The sequence below is a fragment of the Nomascus leucogenys genome, chromosome 2 (assembly GCF_006542625.1).
Source record: "Nomascus leucogenys isolate Asia chromosome 2, Asia_NLE_v1, whole genome shotgun sequence".
NCBI lineage: Eukaryota > Metazoa > Chordata > Mammalia > Primates > Hylobatidae > Nomascus > Nomascus leucogenys.
Genome location: NC_044382.1, coordinates 140,388,651 through 140,409,070, shown reverse-complemented (window position 1 = coordinate 140,409,070; position 20,420 = coordinate 140,388,651). Strand labels below are relative to the sequence as shown.

At 38.0% G+C, this 20,420-nt stretch overlaps 1 protein-coding gene across 6 annotated transcripts in view; it reads right to left on the bottom strand.

The window, feature by feature from the left end:
• RAD50 (RAD50 double strand break repair protein) overlaps positions 1–20,420 on the bottom strand; it is a 91,127-nt gene that overhangs the window by 24,168 nt on the left and 46,539 nt on the right. For all 6 annotated transcript variants that reach the window (XM_030818576.1, XM_030818562.1, XM_030818555.1 and 3 more), the window contains 8 exons: positions 17,753–17,942; positions 17,196–17,322; positions 16,245–16,438; positions 12,227–12,337; positions 11,743–11,835; positions 11,555–11,668; positions 4,766–4,893; positions 2,211–2,435 (listed from right to left, as the gene is read on the bottom strand). In XM_030818576.1, the coding sequence (XP_030674436.1) occupies positions 2,211–2,435; positions 4,766–4,893; positions 11,555–11,668; positions 11,743–11,835; positions 12,227–12,337; positions 16,245–16,438; positions 17,196–17,322; positions 17,753–17,942 (1,182 nt within the window). The remainder of the gene's footprint in view (positions 1–2,210; positions 2,436–4,765; positions 4,894–11,554; positions 11,669–11,742; positions 11,836–12,226; positions 12,338–16,244; positions 16,439–17,195; positions 17,323–17,752; positions 17,943–20,420) is intronic.

Genomic DNA, 20,420 nt, shown 5'->3' with positions numbered 1-20,420 from the left:
ACTCCAGCCTGGGCGACTGAGTGAGACCCATCTCAAAAAAAAAAAAAAAAAAAAAAAAAATATATATATATATATATATATATATATAGAGAGAGAGAGAGAGAGAGAGAGAGAGAGAGAGACAGAGAGAGAGAGAGAGAGAGAAAGGAGTAGGGAAGGATTTCTTAACAAGACACACAAAGAGCTAACCAGAAAAGGCTGCTAAATTCAACTAACTCAAAATCAAATCCAGTGTCATCAAAAGATACTAAGTAAAAAAGATAAGCATAATGCTTGAAAAGACATTTGTAATACATATAACTGAAAAGGAACTGAAATGCAGAAGAGATAAAGAACACATTTAAATCAATAAGAAAAGACCAATAGGGCCAGGAACAATGCCTCACACCTGTGACCCCAGCACTTTGGGAGGCCGAAGTGGGAGGACTGCTTGAGCCCAGGAGTTTGCGGTTACACTGAACTATGATTGCACCATTGCACTCTAGCCTGGGTGAAAATGAGAGACTCTGTCCCCAAACACACACAAAGACAAGACTAATAATGTATAAACAATGATTCATCATTTTAAACCTATGAGGTTGGCAAACATTAAGAAATTTATAAAACCAATGTCAGAGGATCCATCAAAGAAACCCTTATATACTGCTAGTGGTATAAATCAGTAAAGTCATTTCTGGAAAACAACATTATTTTGTAAAATTGAGCATACTCCGCAATGCACTCCCACAAATATAACCTTATACCTTTCCTCCAGAAGACATGACAAGACCTGGAAAAAAACCCCAAATGTCCATCTGTAGGAGAATGGATACATTGTGGTCTATTCCCATAGTAGATTACGTACATCAGTGAAAATGAATCAACTATGGCCATAAACAACATGGATAAACAAAAGCAAATCCAAATAAAAAAGCAAATCCTAGAATATCATATCATTTTTTAAAAGCTCAAAATATGACATATATATGATAAAACTGTTTTTTAAAAAAGCAGAGAAAGTAAAAATCTTTGTCACTAGTTACAGGGAATGGGGATGACAGAAGGTTGAGATAAGAAGGGAGCATCTAAGTGGATGCGAATCAGTGATAATGGTAGATTGGTTAGAGGGAGGTAGTATCATGAATACTCCTAGATATTAATATGCTTTATATCTTAACTTCATAACTTAAGCTAGTGTGTGTTTACATACGTACATACATATATTTTCCATTCCATGGTATACAAACCATTGTGGAAGTCAGTGTGGCGATTCCTCAGGGATCTAGAACTAGAAATACCATTTGACCCAGCCATCCCATTACTGGGTATATACCCAAAGGACTGTAAATCATGCTGCTATAAAGACACATGCACACGTATGTTTAGTGCGGCACTATTCACAATAGCAAAGAGTTGGAACCAACCCCAATGTCCAACAACGATAGACTGGATTAAGAAAATGTGGCACATATACACCATGGAATACTATGCAGCCATAAAAAATGATGAGTTCATGTCCTTGGTAGGGACATGGATGAAACTGGAAACCATCATTCTCAGTAAACTATTGCAAGGACAAAAAACCAAACACCGCATGTTCTCACTCATAGGTGGGAACTGAACAATGAGAACACATGGACACAGGAAGGGGAACATCACACTCCGGGGACTGTTATGGGGTGGGGGGAGGGGGCAGGGACAGCATTAGGAGATATACCTAATGCTAAATGACGAATTAATGGGGGCGGCACACCAACATGGCACATGGATACATACGTAACAAACCTGCACTTTGTGCACATGTACCCTAAAACTTAAATAATAAAAAAAAAAAAAAGAAAAAATGAGGGGCTGGGCGCAGTGGCTCATGCCTGTAATCTCAGCACTTTGGGAGGCCAAGGCGGGTGGATCACCTCAGGTCAGGAGTTCGAGACCAGCCTGACCTACGTGGAGAAACCCTGTCTCTACTAAAAATACAAGATTAGCCCAGCGTGGTGGCATCCACCTGTAATCCCAGCTACTTGGGAGGATGAGGCAGGAGAATCACTTGAACCCGGGAGGCAGAGGTTGCAGTGAGCTGAGATCGTGCCATTGCACTCTAGCCTGGGAAACAAGAGTGAAACTCTGTCTCGAAAAAAAAAAAAGAAAAAGAAAAAAAATGAGAGAAAAGATTACTAAAATATGTTAGTTAATATTCACCGCAATAAGAAAATCCCCAGTCTAATACTTACTGGTCAAGAGTCTTATAATAAATATCCAGATCCTTGTTCACAAGTTCTGTTGTCCTCATAACAATCATCATTTCTCTATACTTTTCCTCAGCATCCCGAAATTGTGGTTCTCGAAGTTCTTTCTTAAAATGAATAATTTCTTCTTCATAACCTTTCTGTCGCCCTAATGCCAAATTATGATTTCTTTTTATATTGTCTATGTTCTCTTCCAACTTCTGATGTTCACTGTAAAAAAGAAAAATGACGAATGAGGACCATTTTTTAGCTTTTAACAACCTGAAGTGGAAAAGTCATAGATTTCTTTAGATAGGTTAAGTATCATTCTCCTTAGCAACCAGTATATTGTAACAGAGTCTCTCCTTGCTTATTATTTAGGGCTTTGGTACTAAAAAAAAACCCCTCTCTTCCTTCCATATCTCTGCCCCACATAGGTTGCTAAACAGCTAATTTTGTGTGTTAGAGAACCCTCATAGCATGTGATCACTGATGAAGTTCCTGGCCTTTAGACTCTAAGTAAAGCACTCTGGTAATTAATATTACAAATTCACAAACTTCTGATTATGAACTGAGCATGCACAATTATCAACACTAAGAAGTTATGGATAACAGGCTTCATCATTTTGCTCATGTCAAAGGCACAATACGAATTAAATCATATATTAATTTTCTGCAGTAATACTTATTAAAAATTTAGATTCCTCCATTAAAACAAAATTTCTCTTGCACAAGTGTAAAAACCATAATAATGACCAAAAAAAGTAAAATATTCAAACTTTTCTGATAATCTGGCAGATTATACAAATTTCAATGTATGCTTTAAAAATCTTCATTTATTTATTATCACTTATTAAGCATCCTCTTATGTGTCAGGCACTACTCTCAAGCTTACGGGCATCCTTACAGAGTCGACTGGATTACATGTCTTGTTGGCATTTCTGTTATGTCCTGGTTGAAGAAAGGTTTGAAAAATAGTTGTACTTAGTAATGTGAATGAATGTAAAAAGTACTGTTAGGTACCAATTACAGAAGAAATTTTTTAAATATCTGGTTTTGGTCTTTAATAGACAAGAATATATGATTTTATTTCAAAATTTCTTCTAGAAGCATTACTTTTCCAACTTGCCATGGAGAGTATAGTGTAAAAGAACTGAGGCTTGGGAACTAGGATATTAAGGTCACATTCTTGGCTTTCATCATAATTTCCTCTGTGATTTTTCTGGGTCTAAGTGTGTATAATGCATAAAAAAATGAAGACTCTGAAGATGATAAGCTCTTCTAGTTAAAAATCTGATTTCCCTGATATATGAAAGAGGTTTTAAATAGCTAAGAGTACTGAACCATAACACAGGATTAACCATTTGTTAGGCTTTATAAATTAAGTTAAAATTCACTTTACTATATCCTTTAGAAAAGCCTGGGCATTTTTTTCATTCAGATTTCTGTATAAATTCAAGAAGACATGAAAACTCTACAAGGAAGGGTTTAATAAATGAGAGGCCTGGATTTAACCAGATGAAGTGGTTGACAATCTAAGTATTTGCCTAGTACAACCTTTTATAACAGTCTAGTGCCTTAGCATCAACAAGGTTCTTATAGAATTCCTAAGGCAACTCTAAGGCAGTCAAGGCAGGAATAAAATCTCTTCTGCTGTACCAGGAAGGTAGCAACTACAATAAGTAACAATAAGACCAGATAAAGGAAGAATGAGGCTCATCTTTCTTTTTTTTCTTTTTTTGAGACGGAGTCTCGCTCTGTCGCCCAGGCTGGAGTGCAGTGGCGCAATCTCGGCTCACTGCAAGCTCCGCCTCCCAGGTTCACGCCATTCTCCTGCCTCAGCCTCTCCGAGTAGCTGGGACTACAGGCGCCCGCCACCACGCCCAGCGAATTTTTTGTATTTTTAGGAGAGACGGGGTTTCACCGTGGTCTCGATCTCCTGACCTCGTGATCCGCCCGCCTCGGCCTCCCAAAGTGCTGGGATTACAAGCGTGAGCCACCGCGCCCGGCCCGAGGCTCATCTTTCAAAAGAGGGCCGGGCGCGGTGGCTCACGCTTGTAATCCCAGCACTTTGGGAGGCCGAGGCGGGCGGATCACGAGGTCAGGAGATCGAGACCACGGTGAACTCTGGTGGACACATAATTACAAATGAGAAAATCTAGAATGAATCTCTGTGGATAAATCACTCTGGCAACAACTCCATTGACAATATTATAGACTGCACAAGCTCTGACCCGGGCAAGGTCCACAGCTCCATATTCTTTATGCTTAGTACCACTATTCTGCGCAGCAGGCTAGCACATGTATGGGGACTAAGCATGTTCAATACTGAATAACTAAGGCCCATCACTACAGTGTGATTACCAATTCTATATCACTTCTTCAGTAATAAAGTTCTTAATGCCATGAAATATAATTGTATCAAAACACTGTTCACCTTCTAGTAACTCTCAAAGGATACCAGGCTGAGGCTAAAATTCTTTTAAAACAGGTATTTAATATTCTTCACATTTCAGTAATAAAGATGTTTATTTAAATCGAAGATTATTGTAAAAGCATACTTTTTCATTTGCAAAACCTGCATTTGACCCATTTCCTTCAAATGTTGTTTTCTTTCTTCTTCAACTTCTTTTAGTTCCTCATTTCTTTTTCTTAAAGTAAGGTTATCTTGTAGCCACCTTTCTTGTATCTAAAGGTAAACATTAAATTAGTTAACAAAAATAACCAAGTTACTAACATGAAATCCGTAACAGGCAACTGGTGACAGCAAGTGCCATTTCTGTCTTACTTAGAATCATACGAAATTCAACAGAGGGAGAATAAGCCAGTGTGAAGGAATCTACAGGTCTGGGGCAATCTGGATGGTCCATCCCCATCCACAGTCACAAGTGTAATACCTCCTGTAGCGCAGCTTTTACTGTTCTTTCACAACCATAATCTAAAAACCAGGTCTACTGTTTGATGGGGAGTCTCCTAATGATTTGAGCATATATCTGTGTACTTATTTACTTATAAAGTATTAAAATACTTAGTAAAAATGCTATGAAGTGTTGTTCACTTAAAGACATACAAAACAGACATTTTAAATGGTGAAATTAAAAATGTAACTAGATATTTTAATATCTACATCCCCAGTGGATCATTTTGCATAGGAACCCCATGATAAAGCCCACTGACCTAAAAGATTAAAAGAGATCAATACTACTACTGAAGTCTTCCCCAACTTTTTCTTCCTAGTTCTGTCTCCCAACATGTACCAAGACCATCAGAACCTGTTAGGTATATGTTACCTACAACTTCTACCTTTAGGTTGACAAATAATAATCACTCAAGGCAGTAAAAAGTGCCACAGTAGTAGCATATATCTATGAACTTGGTACTTTCTTAGCCACTGAAATGAAATTTCAAAAAATTGGCTGTTCTTGTTGAGCAATTTTGTCCTTCAAAAGAGACTCAATCATACTTAGCAGCAGCAACAACAACAGAATTATTTCAGTGGTTTTCCTGGTGATGAAAATGAACTATGTTGTCAAGAGACAATCATCAGAAAACAGTTTGTAAGTTGATTCTTTGGAATTTAGAAAAAAAAAAATTTCCTGCAGAAAGAAGGGTGATTTGGCCCACAAATCATGTGTGTAGAAAACTTATCCTGAGTTTGGAGTAAGGATTTCTCAAAGAGGGAGCTGGGACCCTCCTGCAATAGCCCTTGCAGCTAAGCTAAACTCAGTGACATGGGAAGTGAGAGAGATAGACAGACCTGGGGCAATATCTTGCACCAACAGTAAAGGCCAGGGACTGGTAGATGAGACAGGGAAATCAAGGATTTCTCTCACATGCTTAATGTTCATATCCAATCCTGCCCATCTATGTGTGACTATTTTTAGAGTTTTTTTTTTCTTTTTTAACAGTCAGAAAGTAAGGCTACTTTCATTTTTCCTGGAAATAATATAAACATACAATTTATCCACAGGGTCCACATCTATGGATTCAACTAACCAGGGATCAAAAATATTGGGGAAAAAAAAAGTAATAGTACAATAAAAAAATACAAACTTAAAATAATACAATATAAAAACTACATATCATTTACATATTAACATAAAAAGCAATCTGGAGATTAAAGTATATCAGAGGATATGGATAAGCTATATGCAACACTAGATATGCCATTTTATATAAGGGACTTGAGCATCCTAGATTTCGGTATCTGTTGTATCGGGGGTCCTGGAACCAACTCCCCCCCCAGAGATACTGAGACAACTGAATACGTATCTACTAAAGGCATTATTATAGGCAGTTAAAGGTGACTAAAATGACATGGTTATAAATGTCCTTTGTTGCTAAAGCAATCTAATGTACCACTGTAGCTGCTGTGACTTACCAAGGTTCTACTATGGGTTACTATGCTTGTTGTTCCTTATTAGGAACAAGGGAATGTGCTACTGCTTACTTTCATCTAATATCCCAGAACATTTGAATTTGCTTTCACGATTGCATGAAAGGACTCTTTAAAGTGCTATCACATTTTTACATGAGATTGATTTTTGGCACAAAATATTGTTGCTGGTCTGTCTACCTGCATTTTTACCAGAAAGCTAGGCATTTCTTTCTTTTAGGTCAGCTTCCATTATTCTTCTAGTTTTGAAAGACAGTATATACCACATCAAGAGTATAATGCTTTGAAGTCAGATATATCTAGGCTCAAATCACAGTGTTATTACTTTTAAACTGGATAACTTTGGGCAAATTAGTTTACATTCTCTGAACCTCAGTTTGCTTATAATATGGTCAATAATAATACTATCTATCATAAAGAACTATTGTGTGGCCAGGCGCAGTGGCTCATACCTGTAATCCCAGCACTTTGGGAGACCAAGGCAGATGGATTACTTGAGGTCAGGAGTTTGAGATCATCCTGGCCAACATAGTGAAACCCCACCTCTACTAAAAATACAAAAATTAGCCAGGCCTGGTGGCGCTCGCCTGTAGCCCCAGGTACTCGGCAGGTTGAGGCAGGAGAATCACTTGAACCCGAGAGGCGAAGGTTGCAGTGAGCTGAGATTGTGCCACTGCACCCCAGCCGGGGTGAGAGAGCAAGACTCCATCTAAGACTCCATCTAACAAAAAAAAAAAAAAAAAAAGAATTATTGTGAAGATGAAAGGAATGAGTGTATGTAATCAGTATAGTGCCTGACTCAATAATTGCTAATAAAATGCCTTTTGGGTCAAATCTGTCCTTTGTACTGTAAGCAGTGAGAATTCCAATTATAGTCTACAAAATATAAAGTATTAGACAAAGGAAGGGAAAAAAAAATCAGATGCAGTTATAGTATACCACAACTGTTTTTCCATTCTACTAGAAATTTGATAGTGTAGGGTCCAGTTCTACCTGTTACTACTTTTTGTGACCTTGGGCAAGTCAGGTCACCTACAGTTCTCTTCACATATTCCTTCATCTGAAAACTGAGAAAGGCAGTTAAGTTTCCAAATTATTTTATTCTGTGGACTAAATTTAGCAGGGCTTAAATCAGTATGTAAATAAGTGACTGTGAGGCTCCTCAGCTCTTAAATATTAACCCCAATCATCCAACTCAGATGATAGTTAATGCATGCAGCTGGTCACCTATGGAAACATAAAAATTAGCTGCATTCTAGACACCTGTGAGAGAGTGGCACGCTGAACAGATTACAGTCCAATGTCCACCAAAAATCTGGCTGGGAATAACACCACTTCAGAAGACTGCCTGAAAGCTATGCAGTCCATCCAGTGCTGGCTCAGTTATTGACAACTAAAGGGATATATTGGAACCTCTAAGGAATTTCAACAAAACACACATATCTCTGCCCAAACCCCCAAGATTCTGATTTACTGGTGTGGATTGGAGACACAGACATATATATATTTTTTTGAGACAGGGTCTTGCTCTGTTGCCCAGGCTGGAGTGCAGTGGCGTAGTAAGGGCTCACTGCAGCCTTGAACTCCCCAGCTCAAGCAATCCTCTCACCTCAGCCTCCTGAGTAGCTGGGACTACAGGTGTGCACCATCACACCTGGCTAATTTTTTTGGAGAGATGGGGTTTCGCCATATTGCCCAGGATAGTCTGGAATTCCCAGGCTCAAGCAATCTGCCCGCCTCGGCCTCCCATAGTGCTAGGATTACAGGCATGAGCACTGTGCCCGGCCAACACATGTATTTTTAATAACCTAAGTGATTTTTTTAAAACTGAGATGTAATTAATATTGCACAAAATTCACTATTTAAACGTTTTAGTTTAATAGTTTTAGTTTATTTACAAAGGTTATACAGCCATCACCACTATCCAATTCCAGAGCATTTGATCATCCCAAAAGGAAATCTCATATTCAATAGCAGTCACTCTATTCCTTCCTCACCTCTAGCCCCCTGGAAACATTAATCTGCTGTCACTGGATTTACCTAATCTGTACATTTACTATAAGTGGAATCGTATATTATGTGACCTTTTGTGACTGGCTTCTTTTGCTTAGCATGTTTCAAGGGTTCATTCATGTTGTAGCATGTATCCTTTTTATGGCTGAATAATATTCCATTGTATGGCTATACCACATTATGTTTATCTGCTCATCAGTTGATGGCCATTTGGATGTGTCCATATTTTGACTATTATAAATAATGCTGCTATGAGCGTTCTTGTACAAGTTGTTGTGGGAACATATGTTTTCAATTTTCTTAGTTCTATACCTAGAAGTGGAAAAACTCAGATGATTTACAGGTGCCCCTAGCTAAGAACCTTTGCTTTCTAAACATTAACATTTACTTCAGGCTTCAATCATACCACCCTCTACAGAACATAGCTATATCAAGGAATAATGATGCTGAGATACACTGTATTTTTTTTAAAGCCCTGTGAAGTCTGTTGAAGACTACACATGTCTTCCTTTCTATGAATAGAGACATTTTCCTGTAGTCAGTACAGGAAACTGGCTTTCTTTTAGCATTGACACAATGTGAATCTTGACTAGTTGTGACTTCCTCTCTTATTTTTTTTTTTTAAGAGAGTCTGGCTGTGTCACCCAGGCTGGAGTGCAGTGGTGCGATCTCGGCTCACTGCAAGCTCCGCCTCCCAGGTTCACGCCATTCTCCTGCCTCACCCTCCTGAGTAGCTGGGACTACAAGCGCCCACCACCACACCTGGCTAATTTTTTTGTATTTTTTAGTAGAGATGGGGTTTCGGCATGTTAGCCAGGATGGTCTCGATCTCTTGACCTCGTGATCTGCCCGCCTCGGCCTCCCAAAGTGCTGGGATTACAGGCGTAAGCCACCACGCCTGGCCGTTTTTGTTTTTTTTTTTTTTTTTTTGAGACTGAGTTTCATTCTTGTCACCCAGGCTGAAGTGCAATGGCGTGATCTCGACTCACTGCAATCTCTGCCTCCAAGGTTCAAGCAATTCTCCTGCCTCAGCCTCCTGAGTAGCTGGGATTACAGGTGCGTGTCACCACACCTGGCTAATTTTTCTATTTTCAGTAGAGATGGGGTTTTACCATGTTGGCCAGGCTAGTCTTGAACTCCTGACCTCAGGTGATCCGTCTGCCTTGGCCTCCCAAAGTGCTGGGATTACAGGCGTGAGTCACTGCGCCTGGCCTCCTCTCTTTATTTGACTACTAGAATCTTTAGCAAGCACATCAGACTTCATGCATACTTTTTATACACTTCTCTCCTGGTTTCATTACTTTCTTGCCCTTATTTCTACACTGCCTTGTTTTCCCATTAATTTGAAATACAATTATCTTTGCTCTATTGTATATAACTAAGTAAATAATTTCTGGAACAAGGAAGGTTACAAAGTAAACTAATACCATCAGATCCACTAAGTTTAGACCATCACCTTAAAAGGGGTCATAGACCATTAATCTTAACAATTTTGTATATATATACAGAGAGCTGCTGCGAATTTACAGATTGTGATTTTTATATAGGCAACTACATAAAAGCTAGTGACAATTATTTTGTTATATATGCAACATAAATTTATAGTTATTCAGTATGTATTAGGCCACGCAGAGATTTGATCTCCCTTTGACTGATATTTCATATATTTGAAATTCTTGGTGCTACAGAAAGAGACCCAGCAGAAAACTAATGTAACTAATCTTCCAAATGATTTTTAGCAACCACTTATAACCGAGTGGTTAAGGCATTCAAATAGTAAATTTTGTTTAAAACAGTAAGAACAGAGAAATGGTATAGTTTTTAAAGGCATTAACTACCATGCTTGCATAAAGCATGTGATGATGGCTTCTTGATAAGATTTTGACTGTACTGTAGAAATTAATTTCTTTAATAGAGAAAATAAATGATACAGGAATCAACTGGAAAATGACTTAATATATAAATATTTTCCTTACAGATAACTTTCAAGATTATTAAACCTTAATCCGTCTTTTGTGAATTTATGCTACATAAGGATATGTTAGAATAAGAAAAGATACAGACATATGTTAAAGATGTTCACTGTCATACAGTTTGTGATAAGGAAATGAAATCAGTCTGAGTAAGTGCTGGTATATACACAAAATGGACTATTTTATAATAATTAAAAAGAATGTGATATATCTGAGTTGATATGTAAAATCAAATTATGTGAAGTGAAAAAAGGTACAGAATAATATGATACGACCCCATCCATAAAAGTAAATATATATATATATACACACATACACACACACACACGCACACGCACACACACACCCCTAAATTTACCTATCTATCTGCTGCTGTATGAATAAAAAACTTAAGAACAAATAAGTGTAACAGTTAATGACATGTAGAAGTAAGATTGAGAATTAGGAGAAGGGGAGGAACACTTTTAGTTTTATGCCTTTATGTTCGAACTTTTACCACGAGTCTTTTACTGAAAATAAAAATAAAAAATAAATGAAATAAGAATGTTACTGGAATTATTTTTCTTTACTTTTTGCATTTCTTTTTAGAGACAGAGTCTCGCTCTGTCACCCAGGCTAGAGTGTGGTGGTGCAATCGCAGCTCACTGCAACCTCTGCCTCCCAGGTTCAGGTGATTCTCGTGCCTCAGCTTCCCGAGTAGCTGGGACTATATGTGCACGCCGCCACGGCCGGCTAATTTTTGTATTTTTAGTACAGACAGGGTTTCACTGTGTTGGCCAGGCTGGTCTTGAACTCCTGGCCTCAAGTGATCCACCCGCCTCGGCCTCCCAAAGTGCAGGGATTACAGGTGTGAGCCACCACGCTTGGCCTCTTTCCTTTTTGCATTTCTATTCAATGGATCTTCTATTGAAAATAAAACTATAGAAAAGAATGTCATAGGTGTGATACCATAAGCAAAACAGACCTACCTTCTGTGTATCAATATCTTGTCTCATGATTCTCCTATCTTCATTTATCTTTTCTTTGTGTTTCTCGCATTCACTTAGTTGAGCTATTACTTTATTAAGTTCAGTTTCTTTTTGCTACAAAAAAGAAAATTCTTTCAGCACATGAAATAAAAATACAATCAAATACATAATTTAAAGTTTTAAATTACCTTCTTATAGTCGTCTTTCCCATCTTGAATATAATTCTCAATGTCTTTCATATAGCCATGAATATTTTTAACCTTCTCTTTAATATCATTCAGCTGTAGAAAAATATTCATTAAATTTACACTGGTTGTATTTAAGGGCACATAACAGGAGAGCACAGTAAAACACTGGCTGGGAAGTTATGAACCTTGGGTTCCAGTTTCCACCACTACTGAATTTTATGATCGCAGACAAGTACCTTTCTCACCTATAGGAATTGATTAATTAGTCTCAATTCTTAACTTCTATTTTAGATCAAGCAGCAAAATAATTTACATCGAACCCTTGTTCTATCAAGGATTTCTAATGTCAAAATTATACCATGAATCTGAAAATACTATTTATCTTATGCTATTTAATTTCATGTGAAATAAGTGTCCAACATGGTGCTATGAACATAAGTTTAATACAGATATTTGATAAGTAAATACATAAATGAAATCTTACTTTATCCTGTGCTATTTTGTTGCTTGTATTTTTTTTGTTGATTAATTCTTCTTTTTCTTGCTGGAACTTTTCCAATGTTGTTTCCAAAGGGCTTACCTGCTCTTTAGCATCCTAAAAATATAAAAAAGATAAAATATTATATAATATTCCATTATCTTACTTTAGGTGTCAGACTTCACAGTCTTAATAAAAGCACTTTCTACGTGCCAGGCTCTAAAAGTCAACTCATTTGCTCCTTTCAATGACCCTATGAGGACAGTACCATCATTTTCAGTCCTATATTTCAAATGAGCAAACAGACACAGAGAATGACTTGTCCAGGGTCACAACAGCCAATAAATGAAGCAGCCAAGATTTTAACCCAGTCCAGCTCCAGAGTTCACACTCTTAACCACTACACATGCTATACTGCATCAACCACTAATTTGATTCTTAATCTAGGCCATGTGCTCCCAATTATATTAGTGTGTAGCTTCGAGCATGAGTCTTTATGATTTTATAGGTGCCCCTGTCACTGCTGCATGATCAAAGAATAGAAAAGCTCATTCAGTCCAGACTTTTCTTTTTCAGATGAAAATATGACGGTAAAAACACTTCTGTCCTTAAGCTTAGCCTGCTAAGGCTATGCAGATATTTTATGGTAATAAAAGCATATGTTAAACTAATGTTGGTGTCTCCACATCTATTCTGGAAGGAACGGGGCTTTCAAGTAATAAACTATTTTACTAAATAGAAGTCCCCATTATTTAGCCTTGTAACACTAAATCTACAACATAGTTATATGATAACCACAGTTCAAAACAATGGTCCTCAAGCACTTTAAGATTCTGAAGTACTGAGTCAATCTATAGAGGTAGATACAATTATTTAGTAATTACTTCAATATAGGTCTATTTTATCATACTGGGAAGTGGTATGGTGTGTTAGGAAGTCAAATGCCTTCAGTGTCAGAAGATCTATCAGAAAATCAACTCTGCTTCCTATTAGCTGCATAAACTTAGGCACTCATGAGACATTTGTAAATCTCAATTTCTTTTTCTATAAAGAGATTTCATTATCTAAATAGGGTTGCTGAGGCACTGAATGGTTCAATGTCAAAGTGCTTTATAAACAGTAAAAAATTATACAGATGCAAGTACTATTTTATATTATATTCTGAACCTCTGATATTTTGTAATCTAAAATTTAAGAAATAAAAATTTATAGTAATTATTCAGTAATACACTTAGTGCTTATTGAATGAGTATGCATAATTATATAAACCTAGGTAAGATTGTTTCTAACTGGTTGAGTCCTAGATGTGATTAATCTATATAAGGGATGTCAAATGCATTCCAGTGGCAACTGAGTGCCTGCTCACTGTATTGGTAAGGATTCTGAAACCACATCTGGCATCAAATGGAAAGAGTGCTATGACTGAGAGTGTCCGCCAAAGATAAAGAATCTGCAGATAAGACAAACCTCCTGTACCAGCAGGAATCCTTATACAGAATTAACCAACCATCACCTGACCACCTCCAATAACATTTACTACTTAACCAGGCAGCCAGTTCTTCCTTATCTTCCAGAAATCTTTACTTATTAGTACGAGTTCTATCACTTAGGAACCACACAAAGAATTATTATACCATTTTCATTTGATCCTCATAATAGCTGGTTTTCAAAGGGAATGCTTCCAGTTTTTGCCCATTCAGTATGATATCGGCTGTAGGTTTGTCATAAATAGCTTTTATTATTTTGAAATACGTTCCATTGATATCTAGTTTATTGAGAGCTTTTAGCATGAAGCGGTGTTGAATTTTATCAAAGGCCTTTTCTCCATCTATTGGGATAATCATATGGTTTTTGTCTTTGGTTCTGTTCATGTGATGGATTACATTTATTGATTTGCATATGTTGAACCAGCCTTGCATCCCAGGAATAAAGCCGACTTGATCGTGGTGGATAAGCTTTTTGACGTGCTGCTGGATTTGGTTTGCCAGTATTTTATTGAGGATTTTTGCATCGATGTTCACCAGGGATATTGGCCTGAAATTTTCTTTTTTTGTTGTGTCTCTGCCAGGTTTTGGTATCAGGATGATGCTGGCCTTATAAAATGAGTTAGGGAGGATTCCCTCTTTTTCTATTGTTTGGAATAGTTTCAGAGGGAATGGTACCAGCTCCTCTTTGTACCTCTGGTAGAATTCGGCTGTGAATCTGTCTCGTCCTGGACTTTTTTTTGGTTGGCAGGCTATTAATTACTGCCTCAATTTCAGAACTTGTTGTTGGTCCATTTGGAGATCTGACTTCTTCCTGGATTAGACTTGGGAGGGTGTATGTATCCAGGAATTTATCCATTTATTCTAGATTTTCTAGTTTATTTGCATAGAGATGTTTATAGTATTCCCTGATGGTAGTTTGTATTTCTGTGGGATCGGTGGTGATATCCCCTTTATCATTTTTTATTGCGCCTATTTGATTCTTTTCTCTTTTCTTCTGTATTAGTCTTGCTAGTGGTCTATTTTATTGATCTTTTTAAAAAACCAGTTCCTGGATTCATTGATTTTTTTGAAAGGTTTTCGTGTCTGTATCTCCTTCAGTTCTGCTCTAATCTTAGTTATTTCTTGTCTTCTGCTAGCTTTTGAATTTGTTTGCTCTTGCTTCTCTAGTTCTTTTAATTTTTATGTTAAGGTGTCAAATTTAGATCTTTCCTGCTTTCTCTTGTGGGCATTTAGTGCTATAAATTTCCCTCTACACAGTGCTTTAAATGTGTCTCAGAGATTCTGGTACATTGTTATCTTTGTTCTCATTGGTTTCAAAGAACATCTTTTTTTTTTTTTGAGACGGAGTCTCGCTCTTGTCACCCAGGTTGGAGTGCAGTGGCGCAATCTCGCCTCACTGCAAGCTCCGCCTCCCGGGTTCATGCCATTCTCCCGCCTCAGCCTCTCCGAGTAGCTGGGACTACATGCGCCCGCTACCACGCCCGGCCAATTTTTTGTATTTTTAGTAGAGACGGGGTTTCACTGTGGTCTGGATCTCCTGACCTCGTGATCCGCCCGCCTCGGCCTCCCAAAGTGCTGGGATTACAAGCATGAGCCACCGTGCCCGGCCCAAAGAACATCTTTATTTCTGCCTTCGTTATTTAACTAGCAGTCATTCGGGAGCAGGTTGTTCAGTTTCCCTGTAGTTGTGTGGTTTTGAGTGAGTTTCTTAATCCTGAGTTCTAATTTGATTGCACTGTGGTCCGAGAGACCGTTTGTTATGATTTCTGTTCTTTTGCATTTGCTGAGAGTGTTTTACTTCCAATTATGTGGTCAATTTTAGAATAAGTGCGATGAGGTGCTGAAAGTTCTGGCCATTACACTAATAAAGAGCATTTCATATTAAAGAAACATGGGCTGGGTGAGGTGATGTTATGCCTGTAATTTTGGGAGGCCAAGGCTGCATTGCTTGAGGCCAAGAGTTTGAGACCAGCCTGAACAACATAGTGAGACCCTGTCTCTACAAAAATTTTAAAAATTAGCCAGGCGTGGTGAGGTGTGCCTGTAGTCCCATCTACTTGAAAGGCTGAGGCAGGAGGACTGCTTGAGCTCAGGTGGTCGAGGCTGCAGTGAGTGAGCTGTGACTGTACCACTGCATTCCAGCTTGGGAGACCGATGAAGACTCTGTCTCTAAAAAAGAAGAATAGGGCAGGGCATGGTGGCTCACGCCTGTAATCCCAGCACTTTGGGAGGCCAAGGCAGGCGGATCACCTTAGTTCAGGAGTTTGAGACCAGCATGTCCAATGGCGAAAACCCGTCTCTACTAAAAGTACAAAAATTAGCCAGGCATGGTGGTGCACGCCTGTAATCCCAGCTACTCAGGAGGCTGAGGCAGGAGAATCGCTTGAACCCAGGTGATGGAGGTTACAGTGAGCCGAGATCGTGCTACTGCACTCCAGCCGGGGTGACAGAGTGAGACTATCTCAAAAAATAAAAACAAAAATAAAAAAAGAATAAATTAAAATAATTTTACAAAAAACATGTATGGATATTCTTACCTTTATCTCTCTGTACAAAGACTGAACTTCAGTGGATAATTCCACAGTCTGCTCCTCTAGTTGCTGACGACGTTGCAAATTAGTGGATATCTGAAGTTTCTCAGATTTTAGCTCATTTGTTGTACTTTTTAGATGCTGAATCTGTTCCTGCTGGTCCTGTATAAGCTTACGATTCAATTCAATCTTACTAGAAACTACACAAAAACATATTATCACAGTAATTTATGTAAGGGCATAGAAAATACTATTTGTATCATTCTTCCCATTTGTATCCGTCTATGGAATCCACCAATGCTGTTTCTGTGGCCCCACCCACTGCCACAAAAATAAAATGAGAACCCTGCTAGCTCTCAAATCAGCTTCATGTCCCCTGCTGGCCACTCACAGGGAAAGCGCACAGGGCAGGTATGAATGAGAAAGAATACAGCTCATGGCCAGGCGCGCTGGCTCACACTTGTAATCCCAGCACTTTGGGAGGCTGAGGCAGGTGGATCACCTGAGGTCAGGAGTTCGAGATCAGCCTGACAAACACAGTGAAACCCCATCTCTACTAAAAAATACAAAAATTAGCTGGGCGTAGTGATGTGTGCCTGTAACCCCAGCTACTCACGAGGGTGAGGCAGGAGAATCACTTGAACCCGGGCGGCGGAGGTTGCAGTGAGCCGAGATTGCACCATTGCACTCCAGCCTGGGCGACAAGAGTAAAACTCTATCTTAAAAAAAAAAAAAGAAAAAAGAATACAGCTTATTTGATACTCTCCTACTATTCAAAATCTGTTGTGCAAAGTAAGAGAACAAAGAGAAGTGATGCTTTTCAGAAAAAAAGAGCGAATATACTGTGGACTGGAAGGAACTTCGTTGTCCATGTAACAGATATAAAATTGACTGTAAAAGGCATGTGCTCGCAATGTCGAAGTCTCTTTGAGTACAGAAGGACACAGACTGTATTACCTGTGTCTAACTTGTGCTGTTTCTCTTGTTTCTCCTGGTTGACTTGTTGGACAGTTCGATCTAAGTCTATTCCTTGTAACTTAGCTGCTTGTTGTGCAATTTTTCTTTCAACATCTTTAAGTTCCATCTTAAGAATATAATAAAATTATTTCCTTTAATAAACTTACTGCATTATTCAAAATCTTTAAAAATTAATTACTCTTATCATTTATTTTTTAAGTCTAAACTTATAAACCATTTCCAGATACAATTTTAGCAAAGTTTAATACGATAAAAGTGAAATTAATTATCAGCAGTTCAAATGATGTAAACAAACGGAAGCTGACTAAAGATGAAAAACAAACAGAACTATCTTAATTTTTAAATTTATGAATTAAAAAGTTTAAACCCAGGGATGTAAACTAAGCAGTTGCTCCCTGAGGGTATCTGAAATTCAGGATGGGAAATTCTAAACACAACCTGTACGTGAATACTAGCTACTATTTTTAACTCTCACACTTCAAATTCAAGCCACCATGGAACAAGTTTTATTCTGCCTTAAACTACAATAAACTTACCTGGAACCTCTCCATAATTGTAACATCTGTCAGGCATACTTTAGCACTTTCTTCTTCAGGCATTATTGTACCCAAGAGTGTTTCTTGTTCTTCTATGTCGTTCTTTAGGCGCTGTATGTCTCTATTGACATTCTGCAGTTTGTTTCTTAATTCTGGTATTTCCTTCTCCTTCAAATCAATTATGCTTTGCCTGAATAGAAAACACAATTAAAAATAAAGTATCTGATGTTTCTCACAGTTAGACTGAGGTTATATATTTTTAGGAAGAATACTACAGAAGTGACATCATGTTCTTTTCAGGATATCATATCAGTGGGTATGGAATCATGATATCAATATGTCTTATTACTGATGATGTTAATCCTTATTCACTTGGCTTAGGTGGTGTCAGCCAGGTTTCTCCACTGTAAAGTTACTGTTTTGGTCTTTGTAATTAATAAGTATCTTAGGAGAGAAATGTTGAGACTATGTAAATATCTTGCTTCTCAACTTTCTGCCTACTGATTTTAGTATCCACTGACAGATCTTGCTTGCAATAATTATTATTGTGGTGTGTGTCAAACTGAGAAATATTCTACAAATGAACTGGTCATATTCACCAAAAGTGTTAAGGTCATGAAAGATAAAGACAGATTGTTACAGACTGCAGGAGCCTAAGGAGAAATAACGAGTAGATGCTATGTGGGATCCTGCATGGAACCCTGAAACAGAGAAGACATTGATGGAAAAACTGCTAAATTAGATATGGTCTGTAATTTAGTAGCATTATACCAATGTTAATCCTGGTTTTGATAACTGTATTATAACAGAGTACATAAATTGTTGACATCAGGAGGAGCTGGATGAGGGATATATGTGAATAATTTGTATTATTTTTATAATTTTTCTGTAATCCTAACATTTCAAAACAAAAATTTTTTAAATTACAGGAAAAAAAGGAAGGAAGCCAGCCACTAAGTGAAATGCTACATGGGTTTAAGGTACAAAATGTCAACCCGTTTTACTGGTACTCACTACTGTAGCTAATGAATTACCGCCTCCATGGCAGGTACTGACAACTATTTTTGCTGATGCCTCTGAAACAATAACATGTATTTAATCTTTTAAAAAAAATTTACTTCAGAAATATTCCAAATTCTCATTTAAAATTATATTAGTATGACAAAGCAGTAGAATAAGTTAAACTGGTCTCTAATAGGAGTCTTATTATAAACTTAAAGAATAACCAGAAACTCAAGTGGCTATTGCTTAATGATTTTTTAAAAATGCAAACTAGGACTAAGAAATGCCAACCTGACCTGTGGCAACAGACCTATAGTTTTTTTAAATTTATTATTTATTTTTATGCTTTAAGTTCTGGGATACATGTGCAGAACGTGCGGGTTTGTTACATAGGTATACACATGCCATGGTGGTTTGCTGCACCCATGAACCCATCATCTACATTAGGTATTTCTCCTAATGCTATCCCTCCCCTAGCCCCCCACCAGCTGACAGGCCCCAGTGTGTGTGATGTTCCCCTCCCTGTGTCCATGTGCTCTCATTGTTCAATTCCCACTTATGAGTGAGAACATGCAGTGTTTGGTTTTCTGCTCCTGTGTTAGTTTGCTGAGAATGATGGTTTCCAGCTTCATCCATGTCCCTGCAAGGCACGTGAACTCATCCTTTTATATGGCTGCATAGTTACTCCATGGTGTATATGTGCCACATTTTCTTTATCCAGTCTATCACTGATGGGCATTTGGGTTGGTTCCAAGTCTTTGCTATTGTGAACAGTGCCGCAATAAATATAAGTGTGCATTCCAGACCTATAGTTTTTTTATACCGCAGAAATAGGAGATATTCTTATTCCACATAATAAATACAAAGGTATGCAGATTATGAGTAATTCCACGCCAATGTTTCCTCTTGAACACTGTTGTCACACATCAGTAGTTGGCCTTAAATTATGTCCCCAGTATCTAAAAAGGGACACAGCTATGACAGCCTAATAATGATGGCCAAGCATTTATTAAACTGGGGACATCTCTGTGAAGAACTATAGGTATACATACAATTTTAACCCTATTTTTACATTTTCATACACACACACAAAATCTTTCATCAATATGGTCCAGATTTTGGTGCCTTCTTTTTTGATGATTACATAAGATGTTAAAAGAAGTGTTCTGGCCGGGTGTGACGGCTCACACCTGTAATATCAGCACTTTGGGAGGCTGAGGCTGGTGAATCACCTGAGGTCAGGAGTTCAAGACCAGCCTGGCCAACACAGTGAAACCCCATCTCTACTAAAAATACAAAAAATTAGTCGGGCGTGGTGAAGGGCACCTGTAATCCCAGCTACTTGGGAAGCTGAGGCAAGAGAACTGCTTAAACCCGGGAGGTGGAGGTTGCAGTGAGCCGAGATTGTGCCACTGCACTCCAGCCTGGGCAATAAGAGTGAAACTCTGTCTCTTTCAAAAAGAAGTGTTCTAAGAAAAAGCGGAGAAGCTTCCCTAGAGAATGGGCTAGTGAGATCTATTAGGGGTTCTCTGGGTTTGTTTTCCTTTTTAATTTATGACATTTTATTTTTTATTTTCAAGAGTTAATTTTTCTCATGATTCACAAGGTTTTTTCAAATCATTTTCAATAGATAAATCATAACTGTAAACATTTATGGGGTACAATG